Genomic DNA, 24,029 nt, shown 5'->3' on the forward strand with positions numbered 1-24,029 from the left:
TTTTTTTTGGGGTATAATTGCTTTACAATGGTGTGTTAGTTTCTGCTTTATAACAGAGTGAGTCAGTTATACATATATATATGTTCCCATATCTCTTCCCTCTTTGTCTCCCTCCCTCCCACCCTCCCTATCCCACCCCTCCAGACAGCCACAAAGAACCGAGCCGGTTTCCCTGTGCCATGCGGCTGCTTCCCACTGGCTATCTACCTTACGTTTGTTAGTATATATATGTCCATGTCTCTCTCTCGCCCTAACACACCTCACCCTTCCCCCTCCCCATATCCTCAAGTCTGTTCTCCAGTAGGTCTCTGTCTTTATTCCTGTTTTACCCCTAGGTTCTTCATAACATTTTTTTTTTCTTAAATTCCATATATATGTGTTAGCATACGGTATTTGTCCTTCTCTTTCTGACTTACTTCACTCTGTATGACAGACTCTAGGTCTATCCACCTCATTACAAATAGCTCAATTTCGTTTCTTTTTATGGCTGAGTAATATTCCATTGTATATATGTGCCACATCTTCTTTATCCATTCATCCGACGATGGGCACTTAGGCTGTTTCCATCTCCGGGCTATTGTAAATAGAGCTGCAATGAACATTTTGGTACATGACTCTTTTTGAATTCTGGTTTCCTCAGGGTATATGCCTAGTAGTGGGATTGCTGGGTCGTATGGTAGTTCTATTTGTAGTTTTTTAAGGAACCTCCATACTGTTCTCCATAGTGGCTGAACCAAAACAAACAAAAAAAAGTAGGTGCTCCTGAATAAAAAATATACTCATAATCTTATTTAGACAATAAATTTGGTAAATAAAACTCTTTCCACTCACTGATAGCGTAAAATTAAACTACAGTAAGAGAACCCCATCACTAGTGACATATATTATTTATTACTAATAATATTAATAACTACCATTTATTGCTTACTAAGTCCTTAATATAATGTAAGAAACTTTATAGATACTATTTCATTTATCCCTCACAACACCTCTTTGAGAGGTTTCTGCTATTGTTGCCATTTTAAAAATGGGGAGGGCTTCCCTGGTGGTGCAGTGGTTGAGAGTCCGCCTGCCGATGCAGGGGACAGGGGTTCGTGCCCCGGTCCGGGAAGATCCCACATGCCGCAGAGCGGCTAGGCCTTTGAGCCATGGCCACTGAGCCTGCGAGTCCGGAGCCTGTGCTCTGCAACAGGAGAGGCTGCGACAGTGAGAGGCCCGCGTACCGCAAAAAAAAAAAAAAAAAAAAAAAAAAAAAAGGGGAAACTGGGGCTCAGAAAGACTAAGGAATTTACCCACAATCCCACAAAGGGTAAGTCTGCAGAAATATAGAATCCAAGCCAGTCTCTTATGAGTTTGAAATCTTACTCATTAAACCATACAACAGCCAAGTATTAAATTAATGAAGCACAAATTAAACATAATTTAATGACTTTTTACTCTACTTTCAAACACTTCAAATTTTTGAGTATTTTATTGGTTAATATATTGTATTTTCACTCTTTCTTACATTTTCATCTGCTACTAATATTGGCTGGGTTGGAGTTGCTGGTAATGAAACTCCTGAAGGATCAACTTTTAGTAATCGCATTGACCTTCTACATCCAGTCTCATTTTCTTTCTTCTTAGGCTTCTTTCTAAAGGAGTGGGGGAAAAAATCATGTTATACTCATGAAAGTTATATGTATTTATTAATATCAAGGAGATAACGTCTAGTAATCTATCTCACAGATATATTCACACATTGCAAAGATGTATATACATGGCTACACTGATTTTTTTTTTTTCTTTGCCACACTGCGCAGCATGTGGAACTTTCCCAACCCAGGATCAAACCTGTGTCCCCTGCCATGGAAGCACAGAGTCTTAACCACTGGACCACCAGTGAAGTCCCTACACTGATTTTAATTAAAAGCCTGGAAACATCATAAATGTTCATCATGGGGAAGTGAGGGGTGTTAAATAAATTATGACATACATATTTAGCACAATATTATGCAGTCATAAAAAAAGAAATAGATTTTTGTGTGCTGATATGAGATGAACTCTAAGATACAAGAAGCAAAAACAAGGTCCAGCACTTGTTGAATATGGTTCCATTAGCTTTTGTTTTGTTTTGTTTTTTGTTTTTGTTTTTGTTTTTGTGGTACACGGGCCTCTCACTGCTGTGGCCTCTCCCGTTGCGGAGCACAGGCTCCGGACGCACAGGCTCAGCGGCCGTGGCTCACGGGCCTAGCCGCTCCGCAGCATGTGGGATCTTCCCAGACCAGGGCACGAACCCGCGTCCCCTGAATCAGCAGGCAGACTCTGAACCACTGCGCCACCAGGGAAGCCCCCCATTTGCTTTTTTACAAAATATATACACATACGTTTGTAATAGCTGAGATTACCTATGGAAGAATACACATGAAACTATTAACAGTGGTTTCCTCTAGGGAAAAGGCCTGGAGAACTAAGGTCCAGGATAGGAAAGAGACTTAAATGTTTCATTGCATTGCCTTCCATATAGTTTACTTTTTAAAATCATATACATACCCTACATTTTTATGCATTTTTTTTATTTTAAAAAAGTAGTTCAGAACTTCCAGTTTCCAGTTCCAAATTTAAAGAGCTTGAAAGTCACTGCACTGTCTTATCAAGTAAAAAGCTGAACAGACTGAAAAATCAACTCTTCTAGGATCCTTAAGAGAAATGAGGGCACAGTAGAAACTGCTAAGCCTACTATTGGAGAGACAGGCAAATGCAAGAAGTCATGGCTTACTGGAGTAGACTTAGAAATGGAAACAATCATGGGAACCAGCAGCAGGGTAGGAAAGCCTGAACTGTAATTGACCAATTGCTGGAGGTTCAGTGTACACAAGTCTGAGAGTTAAAAACTCCATGGAAAACTAGACAGCTACATGTAAAAGAATGGAACTAGAACATTTTCTTACACCATATACAAAAACAGACTCAAAATGGATTAAAGGCGGGCTTCCCTGGTGGCGCAGTGGTTGGGGGTCCGCCTGCCGATGCAGGGGACGTGGGTTTGTGCCCCGGTCTGGGGGGAATCCCACATGCCACGGAGCGGCTGGGCCCGTGAGCCTATGGCAGCTGAGCCTGCGCGTCCAGAGCCTGTGCTCTGCAACGGGAGGGGCCGCAGCAGTGAGGGGCCTGCACACCGGGGGGGGGGAAAAAAAAAAAAAAAAAAAAAAAAAGGATTAAAGGCTTTAATGTAAGACCTGAAACCATAAAACTCCTAGAAGAAAACACAGGTACTAAACTCTTTGACATTGTTCTTAGCGATATTTTTTGGATGTGTCTCCTCAGGCAAGAGCAACAAAAGCAAAAAATAAACAAATGGGACCTAATCAAACTTAAAAGCTTTTGCAAAACAAAGGAAACCATCAACAAAATGAAAAGGCAACTGACTGAAGGGAAGAAGATTTGTGCAAATGATATGTCCAATAACGGATTAATATCCAAAATATATAAACAACTCATACAACTCAACATCAAAAACAAAAAAAATCTGATTAAACAATGGGTAGAGGACCCAAAGAAGACATAGAGATGGCCAACAGGCACAAATGAAAAGATTAGATCATCAGGGAAATACAAATGAAAACCACACTGAGATATCACCTCACACCTGTGAGAATGGCTATCATCAGAAAGACCACAAATAACAAGTGTTGGCAAGGATATGGAGAATAGGTAAACTCTGTACACTGTCGGTGGGAATGTAAATTTGTGCAGCTACTGTGGAAAACAGTACAAATGTTCATCAAAAGACTAAAAATAGAACTACCATATTATCCAGCAATTCCACTCCTGGGAATTTATGCAAAGAAAAGAAAAACACTCGTTCAAAAAGACAAATGCAGGACTTCCCTGGTGGTGCAGTGGTTAAGAATCTGCCTGCCAATGAAAGGGACACGGGTTCGAGACCTGGTCCGAGAAGATCCCACATGCCACAGAGCAACTAAGCCCATGCACCACAACAACTGACCCTGTGCTCTAGAGCTCGTAAGCCACAACTACTGAGCCTGCGTGACACAACTACTGAAGCCCATGCACCCTAGAGCCCGTGCACCGCAAGTATTAAGCCCATGCACCACATCTGCTGAAGCCCGCGTGCTCTAGGGCCCGCATGCCACAACTACTGAGCTCGTGTGCTACAACTACCAAAGCCCGTGTACCTAGAGCCCATGCTCTGCAACAGGAAAAGCCACCGCAATGAGAAGTCCATGCACCGCAACAAAGAGTGGCCCTCACTCACTGCAACTAGAGAAAGCCTGCACGCAGCAGCAAAGACCCAGTGCAGCCAAAAAAAAATACATGCACCCCAATGTTCATAGCAGCATTTTTTATAATAGACAAGATATGGAAGCAACCTAAAAGTTCATCAACAGATGAATGGATAAAGAAGAGGTGGTATATATATACATATATATATGTATGTATGTATGCATACAATGTAATACTACAGAGCCATAAAAAAGTGAAGTTTTCCCATTTGCAACAACATGACTGAAACTGGAGGCTATTATGCTTAGTGAAATAAATCAGACAGAAAAAGACAAATACTGTATGTTATCACCTACATGTGGAATCTAAAGCATAAAACAAATGAATGAATATAACAAAACAGAAACAGACTCAGATATAGAGAACAAACTAGTGGTTACCAGTGGGAGAGGGAAGAGGGGAGGGGCAAGATAGGGGTAGGAGGTTAAGAGGTACAAACCACCTTGTACAAAATAAATAAGCTACAAGGATATATTTATAGCACAGGGAATACAGCCATCATTTTATAGTAACTATAAGTGGAGTATAATCTATAAAAATTTTAAATCACCATGTTGTACACCTGAAAATAATATATTGTAAATCAACTACACTTAAACTGTACTGCTATGAAACCTAATATGAAGACCAAAAAATTGAAATGATCTCTGGCCCATGGCCTTAAAAAGACTGTAACCAGTTCCTTTTAACTTAAATGTTACCACTTTAGCTTAACAATGAGGTATAAAACAAAACCAAGTATACTTGTTACATACTTGGTTAAATACTGGTTAAGTTTACTAAAGACTCCTCCAGAAGTCTTTGGTAAATTTAACATTCATTATTAACTTTTATAGGATTAAAATATTATAAGTAATGTGCCAATTTCAAAGTCCTCTAAATCTTTTGTCACAAAGATATTTATAGCACTGTAAACAGAACTAAAGCCTGATATTATATATTATTAAAACTGACATTTATCTCCAAAAGAATTTGACCTATGGTGACTGAACTCTGAAAAAAGTAAAAAGACTGGTAGTTGAAGAAAAGTAGATCTCTCACATTACTTAGTCAATGGCAGTTCCACTGTAATTTAGCCGTAATCTTTTTGCTGAAATGATCTAAATAACAAAAGATCCATAATAAAAATATTTTTTAAAAAAGAAATGAGCTATTAAGCCATGAAAAGAGATGGGGGAACCTTAAATGCATATTACTAAAAAAAGCAGCCAACCTGAATGAGACTACATACTGTATGATTCCAAATACATGACTGACATTCAGGAAAAGGCAAAACTATGGAGACAAAAAAGATCAGTGATTGCAGGGGGTGAGGGTGATAAGGGATGAAAAGGCAGAGCACAGAGGATTTTAGGGCAGTGAAATACTCTGTACATTATAATGATAGATATATGTCATTATACATTTGTACAAACCCAAAGAATGAACAACACCAAGAGTAAACCCTAAGGTAAACTACAGATCTGGGGTGATTATGATGTATCAAAGTAGGTTCATCCTTGGTAACAAACGTATCACTCTGGTGAGTGATTCTGATAATGGGAGAAGCTATGCATGTGTCCGGCAGGGGATGGAAATCTCTGTAACTTACTCTCAATTTTGCTGTGAAACTAAAACTGCTCTAAAAATAAAATCTTAAAAAAAAAGAAACCTCAAGGGGGCCTCACCCCCACAATTTTGTAAGATTTATATCCAGGAGCTTGACCAGGCCCTCAAAGTAAATATCAGAGAAAATCTCCTCCTGCTTCTAGCAGGGGGAGGAGAAAAGGAAGAATTTTGAAATAGGCCCGCACTCTGTTCTGCCCTCAGGCGAAATTAGTTAACCAGAGCCTAACCTGCTAGGGTATTGTCAGAGGCTAACTGACCTGGGGAAGGGAAATACCCAACAGCAGCCCACTCTTGCCATCTTGTCCAACCTAAGGAGAGTGGAAAAAAACTAAAACACTTGTGAAGTTCACAATCCAAAGATATAGGTTCAGTCAGAGACTGAGAACTAATAACAAGACTACAGAATGCTCCCCTTCCCCAACATCTCAACACCACATTGCTAAAGACCTATTTATAACAGTTACTTTTTCTTGGTACATCATGTCCAGTTACCAAGAAAAAATTATAAGACACACTGAAAAGCAAAAAACACAATTTAAAGAAACAGAGCAAGCTTCAAAACCAGACATGGCAGAAATGTTGAAATTATCACACTAAGAATTTAAAACAACTGTGATTAACATGCTAAGGGCTCCAATCAATAAAACAGACACCATGAAAGAACAGATAAGCAATGTCAACAGAGGGATGTAAATACTAAGAAAGAACCAAAAAGAAATGCCAGAGATCAAAAACACTATAATAGAAATGAAGAATGCCTTTGATGGGCTCAGTAATAGACTGGACATGGCTGAGGAAAGAATCTCCAACCTTGGGGATATCTCAATAGGAATCTCTAAAACTGAAAAGCAAGGAGAAAAAGACAAAAAACAGAACAGAATAACCAAGAATGTAGATAACAAAAAAGTATAACATATAAATAATGGGAATACAAGAAAGAAAAAAAGTAATAGAAGAAATATTTGAAATAATAACTAAAAATTCCCCCAAATTAGTGTCAGACACCAAACCACAGATCTAGAAAGCTCAGAGAACATCAAGCAAGATAAATGCAAAAACAAAAATGAAAACAAAGAAATCCTACAATTAGGCAATTCATTTCCAAAGTATAGAAAAATCAAAGATAAAATCCTAAAAGGAGCCAGAAGGAAAAACCACTTTACCTACAGAGAACAAAGATGGAAATTAAATCTATCTTCTCAGAAACCATGCAGGCAAGGAGAGAGTAAAAATATTTAAAGTGTTGAGAGAAAAGAAAAACCCAACCTAGAATTCTGTACCCTGGGAAGTTATCCATCAAAAGAAAAGCAAATTAGGAACTTCTGAGACAGTGAACATGGAGAGATGCTAGAAGAGTGATGCTCTCAGAGAGAGATGGAAGCTCCGTGCCCTTTCCCCATGCCTTGCCTGATGCATCTATCCCATCTGGCTGTTCCTGAGTCATATCCACTGTAATAAACAGCATAAGGTGAGTGGTGCTCTTGAGAACCTTCTGTGATTACTACTCACACCTTTTCCAGGGACACTTTCTTAAATAAAGGACCAACAAGCATCCAGTTTACTCAGATATAATCCCAGATTCATGGAGTTGTTGCTGACCAGATTACACCTGTCTCACTAAGACTGGAGTTTCCAGACAAAAAGACAAGATAGCAGAGTAGAAGGAACTGAGCTCACCTCTTCTTACATAAACACCAAAATCACAACTAACTGCTGAACAACCATCAACAAAAACACGCTGGAAGCTACGAAAAGATACCCTACATCCAAAGACAAAGAAGAAGCCACAAGGAGCTGGTACAAGGGGCACAATCACAATAAAATCAAATCCCATATCTGCCAGGTGGATGACTAACAAACTGGAAAATAATTATAGCACAGAAGTTCTCCCACAGGAGGGAGAACCCCACATCAGCATCTACAGCCTGGGTTTCTGGCAATGGGAGAAGAAGCCCCCAGAGAACCTGGTTTTGAAGGCCAGTTTGATCACAGGAATTCCACAGGACTGGGGAAACACAAATTCCACTCTTGGAGGGCACACACAAGGTCTCATGCACACCAGGACTCAGGGAAAACAGCAGTGACCTCATAAGAGACTGTGCCAGACCTACCTGCCAATAATGGAGGGTCTCCACTGGAGGCAGGGGTGGCTGTGGCTCACTGCAGGGACAAAGACACTGGCGGCAGTAGTTCTGGGGAGTACTCATCAGTGTGAGCCTTCCTGGAGGCCAACAATTTCTCACCAAGACCTGGCCCCACCCAACAACCTGAAGCTTCCATTACTGGGAACCCATGGCCAAACAACCAACAGGGCGGGACACAGCCCCACCCATCAGCAGACAGGCTACTTAAAGTCTTCCTGACCACACAGCTGCCCACTAAACACACAGCATGACCCAGCCCTGCCCAACAGAGGGACAAGACCCAGCTCCACACCCCAGTGGGCAGTAACCAGTCCCTCCCACCAGAAAGCCTGCACAAGCATCTTAGACAGCCTCATCCACCAGGGAGCAAGCAGAAGGAAGAAGAAATACAACCCTGTAGCTTGCATAATGGACACCGCAATCACAGGAAGTTAGACAAAATGAGACAGCAGAGAAACATATCCCACACTAAGGAACATGATAAAAGCCCAGAAGAACAATTAAATGAAGTGGAGAAAGGCAATCTACCTGAAAAAGAATTCAGAGTAATGATAGTGTAGATGATCCAAGATCTCAGAAAAAGAATGGAGGTACAGATTCAGAAGATACAAGAAATGTTTAATGAAGACTTAGAAGAACTAAACAACAAACAAACAGAAATGGACAATACAATAACTGAAATGAAAAATACACTAGAAGGGGGCTTCCCTGGTGGCTCAGTGGTTGAGAGTCCGCCTGCCGATGCAGGGGACACGGGTTCGTGCCCCGGTCCGGGAAGATCCCACATGCCGCAGAGCAGCTAGGTCTGTGAGCCATGGCCGCTGAGCCTGCGCGTCCGGAGCCTGTGCTCCGCAACAGGAGAGGCCACAACAGTGAGAGGCCCAGGTACAGGGAAAAAAAAAAAGAAAAACACTAGAAGGAAGCACTAACAGAATAACTGAGGCAGAAGAAAGAATGAGCAAGCTAGAAGAAAGAATGGTGGAAATCACTGCTGCAGAATAAAATAAAAAATAAAAAGAAATGAGGAAAGATAGTGGAGGAGTAAAACGTGGAGATCACCTTCCTCCCCACAAATACATCAAAACTACATCTACATGTGGAACAATTCCTATAGAACACATACTGAACGCTGGCAGAAGACCTCAGACTTCCCAAAAGCCAAGAAACTCCCCACATGCCTGGGTAGGGCAAAAGAAAAAAGGAAAAAGAAAGACAAAAGAATAGGTATGGGACCTGTACCTCTGGGAGGGAGCTGTGAAGGAGGAAAAGTTTCCACACACTAGGAAGCCCCTTCACTGGTGGGGATTGGGGGGGGTGGAAGTTTCGGAGCCACGGAGGAGAGCAGAGCAACAGGGGTGGAGAGGGCAAAGCAGAGATTCCTGCACAGAGGATTGGTGCCGACAGCACTCACCAGCCTGAGAGGCTTGTCTGCTCACATGCCGGGGTGGGCAGGGGCTGGGAGCTGAGGCTCGGACTTCAGAGTTAAGATCCCAAGGAGAGAACTAGGGTGGGCTGTGTGAGCACAGCCTGAAGGGGGATAGTGCACCACAGCTAGCCGGAAGGGAGTCTGGGAAAAAATCTGGACCTGCCTAAAAGGCAAAAGACTATTGTTTCAGGGTGTGCGAGGAGAGACGGTTCAGAGCACTGCCTAAACGAGCTCCAGAGACAGGTGCGAGCCGCGGCTATCAGCAGGGACACCAGAGACGGGCATGAAATGCTAAGGCTGCCGCTGCAGCCATCAGGAAGCCTGTGTGCAAACACAGGTCACTATCCATACCTCCCCTCCTGGGAGCCTGTGCAGTCTGCCACTGTAGGCTCCCGTGATCCAGGGACAATTTCCATGGGAGAACACATGGCATGCCCCACGCTGTTGCAACGTCACACCGGCCTCTGCCACCACAGGCTCTCCCCACATTCCGTACCACTCCCTCCCCCCAGCTTAAGTGAGCCAGAGCCCCCTAACCAGCCGCTCCTTTAACCCATCCTGCCTGGGTGGAGAAGAGATGACCTCAGGTGAGCTACACGTAGAGACGGGGCCAAATCCAAAGCTGAACCCCAGGAGCTATGAGAACAAAGAAGAGAAAGGGAAATTTCTCCCAGCAGCCTCAGGAGCAGCGGATTAAATCTCCACAGTCAACTTGATGTACCCTGTATCTGTGAAATACCTGAAGAGACAACGAATCATCCCAAAATTGACACAGTGGACTATGGGAGCAACTGTAGACTTGGGGTTTGCTTTCAGTATCTCACTTGTTTCTGGTTTTATGTTTTTCTTAGTTTAGTATTTACAGCTTATTATAACTGGTAGATTTGTTTATTGATTTGGTTGCCCTCTTCCTTTTTACATTTTATATAATTTTTTTCCCTTTTTCTCTTTTTGTGAGTGTGTATGTGTATGCTTCTTTGTGTGATTTCACCTGTATAGCTTTGCTTTTGCCATTTGTCTTAGGGTTCTGACTGTCCATTTTGTTTTTTGTTTTGTTTTTTTTGCGGTACATGGGACTCTCACTGTTGTGGCCTCTCCCGTTGGGGAGCACAAGGCTCTGGAAATGCAGGCTCAACAGCCATGGCTCACGGGCCCAGCCGCTCCGCGGCATATGGGATCTTCCCAGACCAGGGCACAAACCCGTGTCCCCTGCATCGGCAGGCGGACTCTCAACCACTGCACCACCAGGGAAGCCCCTGTTTTGTTTTTTAGTATACTTTTTAGTACTTTCTATCATTGTTGGATTTGTTTTTTGGTTTGGTTGCTCTCTTCTTTCTCTCTCCTTCCTTTTATTACTTTTTATTTTTTAAATTTTTTTCTATTTTAATAACTTTATTTTACTTTATTTATTTATTTTTTCCTTTCTTACATTCTTTTTCTCCCTTTTCTTCTGACCCATGTGGCTGACAGGGTCTTGGTGCTCTGGCCGGATGTCAGTCCTGAGCCTATGAGGTGGGAGAGCGGAGTTCAGGACACTGGTCCACCAAAGATCTCCCAGCCCCACATAACATCAAACAACAAAATCTCTCCCACAGATCATGGATCTTGAAAATTACACATATTGCTTTTTTCACTTGATATGTCTGATTTGTGCTCCTCCAAAAAAAAAATAATAATACTAGCAAACAGACTTCAACAGCACATTAAAAGAATCATACACCAAGGGCTTCCCTGGTGGTGCAGTGGTTGAGAATCTGCCTGCCAATGCAGGAGACAAGGGTTCAAGACCTGGTCTGGGAGGATCCCACATGCCGTGGAGCAACTGGGCCCGTGAGCCACAACTACTGAGCCTGCGAGTCTGGAGTGTGTGCTCCGCAACAAGAGAGGCTGTGACAGTGAGAGGCCCACACACCATGATGAAGAGTGGCACCCACTTCCCACAACTAGAGAAAGTCCTCGCACAGAAACGAAGACCCAACACAGCCAAAAATTAATTAATTAATTAATTTTTAAAAAAAAAGAATCATACACCATGATCAAGTGGGTTTTATCCCCGGAAGGCAAGGGTTCTTCAATATACACAAATCAATCAGTGTAATAAACCATATTAACAAATTCAGGGAGAACAACCATACGATCATCTCAATAGATGCAGAAAAAGCTTTCACCCATTTATGATAAAAACCCTCCAGAGTGTAGGCATAGAGGGAACTTACCTCAACATAATAAAGGCCATATATGACAAACCCACAGCCAACTTCGTTCTCAATGGTGAAAAACTGAAACCATTTCCACTAAGATCAGGAACCAGACAAGACTGCCCACTCTCACCACTATTATTCAACATAGTTTTGAAAGTTTTAGCCACAGCAATCAGAGAAGAAAAAGAAATAAAAGGAATCCAAATCAGGAAAGAAGTAAAATGTCACTGTTTGCAGGTGACGCAATACTATACATAGAGATGGTGAGATATACCATGCTCTTGGATTGGAAGAATCAATATTGTGAAAATGACTATTCTACCCAAAGCAATCTACAGATTCAATGCAATCCCTATCAAATTACCAATGGCATTTTTTACAGAACTAGAACAAAAAATCTTAAAATTTGTATGGACACACAGAAGACCCTGAATAGCCAAAGCAAACTTGAGGAAGAAAAATGGAGCTGGAGGAATCAGACTCCCAGACTTCAGACTATACTACAAACCTACAGTAATCAAGACCGTACGGTACTGGCACAAAAACAGAAATATAGATCGATGGAACAGGATAGAAAGCTCAGAGATAAACCCATGCACATATGGTCACCTTATTTTTGATAAAGGAGGCAAGAATATACAATGGAGAAAAGACAGCCTCTTCAATAAGTGGTGCTGGGAAAACTGGACAGCTACATGTAAAAGAATGAAATTAGAACACTTCCTAACACCATACACAAAAATAAACTCAAAATGGATTAAAGACCTAAATGTAAGACCAGATACTATAAAACTCTTAGAGGAAAACATAGGAAAAACACTGACGTAAACCACAGCAAGATCTTTTTGACTCACCTCCTAGAGTAATGAAAATAAAATCAAAAATAAGCCAATGGGGGGCTCCCTGGTGGCGCAGTGGTTGAGAGTCCGCCTGCCGATGCAGGGGACACGGGTTCGTGCCCCAGTCCGGGAGGGTCCCACATGCCACGGAGCAGCTGGGCCCATGAGCCATGGCCGCTGAGCCTGCGTGTCCGGAGCCTCTGCTCCGCAACGGGAGAGGCCACAGCAGTGAGAGGCCCACATACCACAAAAAAAAAAAAAAAAACGAAAAAACAAATGGGACCTAATGAAACTTAAAAGCTTTTGCACAGCAAAGGAAACCATAAACAAGACAAAAAGACAACCCTCAGAATGGGAGAAAATATTTGCAAACAAAGCAACTGACAAAGGATTAATCTCCAAAATATACAAATAGCTCATGCATCTCAATATCAAAACAACAAACAACCCAATCCAAAAATGGGCAGAAGACCTAAATAGACATTTCTCCAAAGAAGACATATAGATGGCCAAGAGGCACATGAAAAGATAATCAACATCACTAATCATTAGAGAAATGCAAATCAAAACTACAATGAGGTATTACCTCATACCAGTGAAAACAGCCATCATCAAAAAATCTACAAACAATAAATGCTGGAGAGGGTGTAGAGAAAAGGGAACCCTCTTGAACTGTTGGTGAGAATGTAAATTGATACAGCCACTATGGAGAACAGTATGGAGCTTCCTTAAAAAACTAAAAACAGAACTACCATATGACCCAGCAATCCTCCTACTGGGCATATACCTTGAGAAAACCATAATTCAAAATGACACATGTACACTAATGTTCACTGCAGCACTATTTACAACAGCCAAGACATGGAAACAACCTAAATGTCCAATGACAGATGAGTGGATAAAGAAGATGTGGTACATATATACAATGGAATATTACTCAACCATAAAAAGGAACAAAATTGGGTCATTTGTAGAGATGTGGATGGACCTAGAGTCTGTCATACAGAGTGAAGTAAGTTCGAGAAAAACAAATATCGTATATTAACGCATAAATGCGGAATATAGAAAAATGCGACAGATGAACCTATGTCCAGGGCAGGAATAGAGACACAGACGTAGAGAACCGACATGTGGATGTGGCGGGGGTCAGGGGGGAGGGTGGGATGAACTGGGAGATTAGGATTGACATATATACACTACAATGTGTAAAACATAGCTAGTGGTAACCTGATGTATAGCACAGGGAACTAAGCTTGGTGCTCTGTGATGACCTAGATGGGTGGGATGGGGAGGTGGGAGGTGGGAGGGAGGTCCAAGAGGGAGGGAATATATGTGTACATATAGTTGATTCACTTCATTGTACAGCAGAAACTAACACAACATTGTAAAGCAATTATACTCCAATTTAAAAAATAAAAGAGGGGACTCACTACAGATCCTATGGACATTAAAAGGTAATAAAGGAATAATATGAACAACTCAATGCCCACATATTTGAAAACCTAGATGAAATGGACCAATTCCTTGAAACATACAATTTGCCAAAACTCATACAAGAAACAATCTGAATAGGCCTGTATTTACTAAAGAAATTAAACTAGTAATTAATAACCTTCCGAAACAGAAAGCACCAGGCTGATATGGGTGCACTAGTGAGTTCTACCGCACATTGAAGGGAAAAATTAAACCAATTCTCTACAATCTTTTTCAGAGGACAGAAGCAGAGGTAATACTACCTAACTCATTCTATGAGGCTAACATTACTGTGATATCAAAACCAGACAGACATTACAAGAACAGAAAACTACAAATCAGTATCTCTCATGAGCCAAGATGCAAAAAACCTCAACAGAATATTAGTAAATTGAATCCAACAATGTATAAAATGTATTATAAACCACAACCAACTGGAATATATCCCAGGTATGCAACACTAGCTCAACACACAAAAATCAATTAATGTAATCCACCCATCAACAGGCTGAGAAAAAAAATTGCACGATCTTATCAATAAATGCAGGAAAAGCATTTGGCAAATCCCAACACCCATTCAGAATAAAAATTCTCAGTAAACTGAAAATAGAGGGAAACTTCCTCAACGAAATAAAATCTACAAAAAACCCTATAGCTAACATAATATTAGTGGTGAGAAATACCAAGCTTTCCCACTGAGATCAGGTACAAGGCAAGAATGTCCTCTCTCACCACTCCTTACCAATACTGTCGGACTTCCCTGGTGCCACAGTGGTTGAGAATCCACCTGTCAATGCAGGGGACATGGGTTCGAGTCCTGGTCCAGGAAGATCCCACATGCCGTGGAGCAACTAAGCCCATGCGCCACAACTACTGAGCCTGCACTCTAGAGCCCGCGAGCCACAACTACTGAGACCACATTCCACAACTACTGAAGCCCGTGCGCCAAGAGCCCGTGCTCCACAACAAGAGAAGCCACCACAGTGAGAAGCCCGCATATCACAAGGAAGAGTAAACCCCTCTCGCTGCAACTAGAGAAAGCCCACGCGCAGCAACGAAGACCCAACACAGCCAAAAATTAATTAATTAACAACAACAACAAAAAAAAAAAAATCGCACTGTGCTGTAAGTTCTAGCTAATGCAATAATAGAAGAAAAGGAAATAAATGGTATAAAGATTGGGAAGAAAGAAATAAAACTGTATTTGTTCACAAATGACATGATAGTCTATTTAGAAAATTCTAAAGAATGGATAAAAATATTCCTGGAATAAGTGATTATAGCAAGGTTGTAGGATACCGGATTAATATACAAAAGTCAACTGATTTCCTATATACCAGCAAGAAACAAGTGAAATTTGAAAATTAAAATACAACCCATTTAAATTATAAAACAAAAAAAAAATACTTAGGCATAAATCTAAGAAAATATTTATAAGATTTATATGAGAAAAACTACAAAACTCTGATGATAGAAATCAAAGAACTAAATAAATGGAGAGATTATCCATGTTCTTTGATAAGAAGACATATTGTCAAGATGTCAGTTCTTCCCAACTTAATCTATAGATTCAATGCAATCCCAATCAAAATCCCAGCAAGTTATTTTGCGGATATTGACAAACTGATTCTACAGTTTATACAGGGAGGCAAAAGACACAGAAGAACTAACACAATATTTAAGGAGAAGAACAAAGTTAGAGGACTGACTACCCAATGCCAAAACTTACTTTAAAGCCATAATGAGCAAAACAGTGTGATATTAACAAAAGAAACAATTCAACTGTCCATCAACATAGCACATTCATACAGAAGAAAACACATGATGAAGTAAAGCTGTACACATCAACATGAAAGAATTTTAAAACATAAAGATATAAAAATGAGCAAAATAAAATCCCAGAATATAAAAATGGCACATTATATGTCAATACAAAAAACAGGACAAAATAAGCAAAATACTGTTTAAATATACATTCACAGGTGGTAAAACTATAAATAAACGCAAGGAGTGATTATCACAGAATTCAGCATAATGGACTTCCTTGACAGTCCAGTGGTTAAGAATCAGCCTTCCAATGCAGGGGATGCGGGTTTGATCCCTGGTCAGGGAACGAAGATCCCACATGCTGCGGGGCAACTAAGCCTGCATACTCTAGAGTCCACGCACTGCAACTACAGAGAAGCCCACGCACTGCAACGAAAGATCCCGTGTGCCACAACTAAGACCCCACACAGCCAAATAAATAAATAAATAAGAATTCACATAATGACTGTTATCTGGAGGGAGGGCCTTAAGAGGTACTATAAATTTCTATTGACCTGGATGGCAAGTACATGGATGGGTGCTTGAATTACTATTATTTTTTCAACTATACAAATACTTCATATGTGGGGACTTCCCTGGTGGCACAGTGATTAAGAATCCGCCTGCCAACACAGGGGACACGGGTTCGATCCCTGATCTGGGAAGATCCCACATGCCACGGAGCAACTAAGCCCATGTGCCACAACTACTGAGCCTGCACTCTAGAGCCCACATGCCACAACTACTGAAGCCTGTGTGCCTAGAGCCAGTGCTCCACAACAAGAGAACCCACTGCAATGAGAAGCCTGTGCACAACAAAGAGTAGCCCCTGCTCGCTGTAACTAGAGAAAGCCCACACCCACAGCAACGCAGACCCAATGCAGCCAAAAATAAATAATAAATTTTTAAAAAATAAATTCATTAATAAAAAATACTTCACATGTGCTTCTTTGCATGTAATATATATTTAGTAATTTTTTAAAACTTAAACCCCTCCAGATTGGCATAATGCCAACTTTACAGATAAGGAAAGAAAATTACATAAATTATCCAAAGTTAACACCACAGCTATAAGTTGCTGAATTGAAACTTGAAATCATGTATGCCAAATTTCAAAAGCTATGCTCTTTCCTCTATATTACATAACTTCTGCTCTATCTACTGGATAGTAAGACTTATACAACTACTAAGTGCTGGAATTCTGTGACTTAGGTGAGAAAAACACCATTAATCTTTGCTAACAGGGCTTCCCTGGTGGCGCAGTGGTTGACAGTCCGCCTGCCGATGCAGGGGACATGGGTTCGTGCCCTGGTCCAGGAGGGTCCCACATGCCATGGAGTGGCTGGGCCCATGAGCCATGTCCGCTGAGCCTGCGTGTCCGGAGCCTGTGCTCCGTGGCAAGAGGCCACAGCAGTGAGAGGCCCGTGTACCACAAAATAAAAAATCTTTGCTAAAAATATGCAAATATAAGCTAATGACCAATTGACAACAGAACCGGTGCTATTATCTTCCAATGTTAATGATGTTCCTCCTGTAACAATTTTTCACACTCGCAGATACCTGGTCATAATTAAAGGTTTAGCTTTTCTCAAGCTAGCTAACCTGTATGAGAATCAAACCAATTAAATGATGCTACATTTATTTCATTAGCATCTAGCACTAAAAAAATGGTCTACTGATGCCAAGATTTTCAGTTTCTTCTCTTATACATAAGCCCTGCTAAAATGAAGAGGAGAGAACTTAACCTAAGGAATCCTGGAGTTCAAATCCTGAAGCTTCCAATTAAGAACTATTTTGACCTTGAGCAAATTATCAGTACTCTACCTCTTTGAGCCTGTTTTCTATCCCACAAAATTTTTGCCAGAAATAAATGAGATAATGCAGTATAAAAATTTTAGGTCACTGCACTATATTTCATAGATGTGCAACAAATGCTCATTTCCTTCCTTTATTCTAGGAATGGGAAAGAAAAAACAAATTGAGAAGCGAAAAGATAGCCAGAAAAATAAAGTAGAAGAATCTTTAAGAGCAGTTTCTCAGGCAAAAACAAAAACAATTTAGTGGTAATAAAGATTTCCCTCCATTAGCAGCAGTAATAAATATAAACAAAATTCAGCTCTCAAGATTCTATTTCCTGTATAGTCCTTTGATGAAGATGAGAACTTTACAGTTATTAAAAGGTAGTATTCCCTCAGAGTTCCTATAAAGGATTAAGATTAAATTACATTAAATTACAGAGTTTCTGATCTGCTATTTATTTTACTATATTGAATCAGTTTTTCAAATTACAGAACAACTCAGCAATATATCATGGTACAGGAAATGTAAACCAAATCTTTTACCTTTTGGATTCAGGAGGCTGTCTCTTCTTTATCATTTCACGGAGTCTTGCAGCTGACTGAAAAATACACAAAACATACACATGTAAAAAAACACTATCTTATAACTACATAGCTTACCTTCTAAAATATTAAGTATCTGCTACTGTTTCCACACTAAACCAAGATCTATATAGCAACAAAAGAACCTTGAGATATGATACCTGTTCTTCTACTAGACATGAGACAAATACACTATCAATAATAAAAACAAGTATATAATACTATCTAATGTACTGACATTCTGATACCTTGGACCAAGTTGCTAACAAGTTTACATGATTAAACATTTATCAAATATACTACAAATTTAAAAGTTTAAATTCTACTACAGGCAATCCTACTTTGGTGTTTTCCAGAAAAGCTACAGGTTATAGTTCCACAAATCAAATCAGAATTTCTATTAACTAGAATCAAAATCAGAGATACTTTTGTCTAAATTTCTTATGAATTTTCAACTGTTAGTGACTCAACAATTTAGTCCCTTATATTAACTCACCCTCCCTCCCCTCAAGATGCAAATACACACTGAATATTTAGGAATCTGGTATTCAGAGAAACCAAATAGTTATTTAATAAAGCCAAGGATTTAATGTATTTTGGGGGAAAACATCACACACCCTCCTAAACAGCTATTCTCTCACACATAGAAATTTTACCCCAGTGTGAAGACCTTCAGTGTAAATTATACCTTTAGTAATAATGATTATAAAACATTAGCATACTTCTGGCCACTTATCCTTAAAGTTTCCTATACAAAGCATATTCCCATATATTCTTTTTTTTTTTTTTTTGGCCTTGACATGCTGCATGAGGGATCTTAGTTCCCTGACGAGGGACTGAATCTGCACCCCCTGCAATGGAAGCTCGGAATCTTAACCATGGGACCTCCAGGAAAGTTCCTCGCATCTATTCTTGAAGTTTAAAAAAAAAGCAGTCCTCTCTCTCCTCTACCACACATCCCTTAACTCATCCCTCCCACTTCACCTTTAACCTTTAGTTAAAGCAACCTCTTGGAACATACCCTGTTTCTTTGAATCCAAGACAACTATTCATAAGACACCATTATTTTATGTACTACCAAAAAAGGGGTGAGGGGAAGCTGCCAGTTATAGTTTTAATATGCCAATTTCAAAAAAATGTCTTGGAATCAATAAAATATGGTAACCTCTTTCTATTAAGTGAAAATCTTGCTCCTAGCTTTACCCTCCCTCATTTGACACTATGAAACCTGATACTATGAGTATTTTATCAACCTACTGGCAAGAGGAATAGTATCTCAGTTTTAATTAGAAACTCCACACAAACCTCAGACAACTGAAGAGAAGCAAAAAAGTTTGCATTTTCTGATATGTTCTTCAGTCTCTTCTTTTCGTATGGTGACAATCCTGAAAAATCATCCTATGAAATTACACCAAAAAGATTCTGTTACTTTATATAATCCATAGCAAAAGTGTCTCACAAAACTAGTTGTTGCATGCTCCACATGTATATTTTCCTTTGAATTGCACCTACTCTAATTATTTTATGTTATCTTACCAAACAGGACATAATCTTTGCTGCATTGAATATTGAGATAAAGAGTCTGAGTTTGGGATAATCACAGAATATATGTATGGCTTCCCAATTAAATAACAAGTGATCTGATGTCAGAAGTCAGGTAGTGTAACCTAACAGCACATTACTTCCTACTGGCCGTTAATTGTACTATTTCTCAAAGTTATCTTTTTATTAAACAAAACAAGAAAAAACTCAATAACAAATTTTTTAATTCATTGAAATGGTTAAAGAAATTCAGAAAAGAGAACAAAGAAAGAGAAACACATGGGCAAAAAAGACAACTTTGAACTAGAAAATCTTGGAGGTCCAATATCCAACTAATAGTCGTAGGGGGAAAAAAGGAACAGAGAAAATGGAGAGAAAATCATTAGAGAAATAATACAAGAAAGTTTCTCAAAACTGAAGAAATGAGTTAACAGATTAAAAGGGCCTGACGTGTATGCAACACAATGAATGAAAAAAGACTCAAGCCTAGGCACATCATCACAAAATTTCTCAGTTCCTGAGATGGGTGAGTTAAGAGAAGATCCCAAAAGCTTGCAGAGGGAAAAATAGACCACAAAGAACCAAGAATCAGAATGATACTAACTTCTCAATATCGAGGAAGCTGGAAAACAATGGAAGAATATGTTAAAAATGATAAGGAAAAATTAAATTATTTTCAACTTACAATTCTAAATCCAGTTAAGCCAGCAATCAAATAAAAAGCATAAAGACTTTTTCAGACATGCAAACTATCTTTCATACACCTGTTTTCAGGAAGTTACTATAAGCTGCACTTCATCAAAATGAGAGAATAAACCAAGAAAGAGAAAGACAGGATCCAGGCTACAGAAGCTCCAACACAGGACAGATAAAAGATAAAAGAAATTTAAAAGAAAGCAGTAAAAAGAAGGCCAAGAAAGAGTAAAACAGTCCAGAAAGAAGTAGGAAGATGGAGGGCCCCAGAAAATATTTCATGAATAAAATACATATATATACATGAAGCCATTAGAATTATGTGATTTACATTGAGAGAAATTTTGCAACTCAGGTAAAGCTTGGACTATATGTAATAAGGATCTGGGAAGGGAAAACATGGGGTGGGGGGAGAAGGGGACAGCACACATGTGTAAACTTCATTTTCCATAGTAAGTCAATAGATAATGTGGAGGAGAAAAGCCAAAATGGCTTAAAGTGCAATTTGTCTGTTGAGCAGCAACCACAAATAGGTATGTCACAGAAAATTGTTGGCTGTTTTGATTTGTTCCTGTGTATACATGTGTGTACATATGGAATTACCTCTATGTAAAATACATATACACACACACGTGGAATTATATGATGTAAACACATATGTACATGCATCAATTTGACCAAAATAAAGATTTTTCTCACACACATAAAATAACAGTGGCAGCAAAGGCTATTTTGACATTGCCTTTAAAATTGCTTCTCAGAGAAAAACATCACCACCATCATCATCAAGAACTTCCTAAGAAACTATTTCAAAATGGTGCATTTGGCGATCAAAGAAACAAACTTAAATGATTCTACTTACCACAGGAAAAATTAAGAAAATTAACAAAAATCATCAGACATTTTTTTGAGGTATGTGTAATTCAAACTATTCTCACCCATTACCCACCCCTCAAAAACCTGCAACATCAAACACTGAGCAAAGAATATCAGACAGGGACTTCCTTCATGGCGCAGTGGTTAAGAATCTGCCTGTCAATGTGGGGGACACAGGTTCGATCCCAGGTCTGGGAAGATCCCACATGCCACAGAGCAACTAAGCCAGTGGGCCACAGCTACTGAGCCTGCGCTCTGAGAAGCCCATGCACCGCAATGAAGAGTAGCCCCTGCTCTCCACAACTAGAGAAAGCCCGCAAGCAGCAATGAAGACCCAATGTAGCCAATAACTAAATCAATAAATAATTTTTAAAAAAAAAGAATATAACACAAAGTGGGCTCTCAAAGTAAATATATTATAGAAAATAGATATCTTTTTAATTCCATTATCTTGACACTTGAGAAGTTACTGCATCTATAAAACAGGAAAAGAAATGCTATCTTTAAAAAAACGAAAGGAAAATAACTTGAATTAAAAATATGCTTGGGGGCTTCCCTGGTGGCGCAGTGGTTGAGAGTCCGCCTGCCGATGCAGGGGACACGGGTTCGTGCTCTGGTCCGGGAAGATCCCACATGCCGTGGAGCGGCTGGGCTCGTGAGCCATAGCCGCTAACCCTGTGCATCCGGAGCCTGTGCTCCACAACGGGAGAGGCCACAACAGTGAGAGGCCCACGTACCACAAATGCTTAATGCCAAAAATTTACATACTGTATGAAGACAAATACAATATTCTCCAAATGACAAAACTGTAGACATGGAAAACAAATTAGTGGTTGCCAGGGGTTAAGGATGGTGAGAAGGAGGGCAGTGGGCATAACTATAAAGGGGTAGCCTAACAGAGATCTTTGTAGAGATGGAGTATTTCTGTATCATGATTGTGGTGGTGGCTACATGAATCTATACATGTGATAAAATGATACAGAACTATACACACACCTTATACCAATATGAATTTCCTGGTTTTGATATTGCAATGTAGTTATTTAAGATGTACTCATTGGGGGAGTTCCCTGATGGCCAAGTGGTTAGGACTCTGTACTCTCACTGCCAGGGGCCCAGTTCAATCAAAAAACAAACAAGATGTCCTCATTGGGGAAAACTGGGTGAAGAATACATGAGACCTCTCTGTACTACTTTTGCAAATTGCTATGAATCTGTAATCACTTTTAAATAAAATTTTTTTAAAATATACATTTCTCAGCTAACATCATACTTAATGGTGAAAAACTGAAAGCTTTTGCCCTAAACTTCGGAACAAGATAAATATGTCTGCTCTCGCCACTTCTGTTAAACATTGTACTGGAAGTTCTAGCCAGGACAATTAGACAAAAAAGGAAATAAAAGACATCCACATTGGAAAGGAAAAAAATATAACTATCTTTATTGCCAATGACATAATCTTATACGTAGAAAATCCTAAAGAATCCACACAAAAAAATTAGAATAAATGACTTAAGCAAAGTTGTAAGATACAAGATCAACATACAAAAATAAGTTGTATTTCTATACATTATCAATGAACAGTCAGAAAATGAAATTAAGAAAACAATACCATTCATAATAGCATCAAAAAAATATATATATACTTTGACACAAATTTAGCCAAAGAAGTGCAAGGCTTGTACACAGAAAATTACAAAATATTGAAGGAAATTAAAGAAGATCTAAGTAAATGGAAAGACATCTCATGTTCATAGATTGAAAAACTTAATATTGTTAAAATGGCAATACTTCCCAAATTGACCTACAGATTCAGTGCAACATCTGTCAAAATTCTAAATGTCATTTTTGCAGAAATGGATAAGCTGATCCTAAAATTCATATGGCAATGCAAGGGACACAGAATGGCCAAACAATCTTGAAAAAGAAGAACCAAGTTAAAAGACTCACACTTCCTGATTTCAAAACTTAACTACAAAGCTACAGTAGTTAAAACAGTGTGGAACTGGCATAAGGATAGGCAGATAGATCAACTAAATAAAACTGAGTCTAGAAATAAACCTATATACCTATGGTGAATTTGTTTTCAATAAGGAAGTCCAGACCATTCAACGTGAAAGAAGAGTCTTGACAACAAACGGTTCTAGGACAAAAAGATATCCATATGCAAAAGTATGAATTTGGACCCCATCTCATATCATATAAAAAAATTAACTCAAAATAGATCAAAGACCTAAATTTAACAGCTAAAGCTATAAAATTCTCAGAAGGAAATATAGGTGTAAGTCTTCATAACCCTGGCATAGGCAATGGTTTCTTAGATATGACACCAAAGCACCAGCAACAAAAGAAAAAATAAACTGACCTCAAATTAAAATTTTTAAATGAAACTTAAACTTAAAACATTTGTATGTCAAAGGACATTATCAAGAAAGTGAAAAGAAAGTCCCAGAATGAGAGAAAATATTTGCAAATAATATATCTAATAAGGACCTAGTGTCCAGAATACATAAAGGACTCTTACAATTCAACAAGAAAAAGACAACTTAGGGGCTTCCCTGGTGGCGCAGTGGTTGAGAGTCCACCTGCCGATGCAGGGGACACGGGTTCGTGCCCTAGTCTGGGAAGATCCCACATGCCACAGAGTGGCTGGGCCCGTAAGCCATGGCCACTAAGCCTGCGCATCCGGAGCCTGTGCTCCGCAACGGGAGAGGCCACAACAGTGAGAGGCCCACATACCGCAAAAAAAAAAA

At 39.6% G+C, this 24,029-nt stretch overlaps 1 protein-coding gene across 1 annotated transcript in view; it reads right to left on the reverse strand.

The window, feature by feature from the left end:
• Window positions 1-24,029, reverse strand: part of WDR76 (WD repeat domain 76) — a 74,167-nt gene that overhangs the window by 37,522 nt on the left and 12,616 nt on the right. The window contains 3 exon segments of the mRNA XM_007467559.1: window positions 1,508-1,634; window positions 18,127-18,182; window positions 19,471-19,563. Of these exon segments, the coding sequence (XP_007467621.1) occupies window positions 1,508-1,634; window positions 18,127-18,182; window positions 19,471-19,563 (276 nt within the window).

This window comes from Lipotes vexillifer, unplaced genomic scaffold, assembly GCF_000442215.2.
Source record: "Lipotes vexillifer unplaced genomic scaffold, Lipotes_vexillifer_v1.1 scaffold722, whole genome shotgun sequence".
Taxonomy (NCBI): domain Eukaryota; kingdom Metazoa; phylum Chordata; class Mammalia; order Artiodactyla; family Lipotidae; genus Lipotes; species Lipotes vexillifer.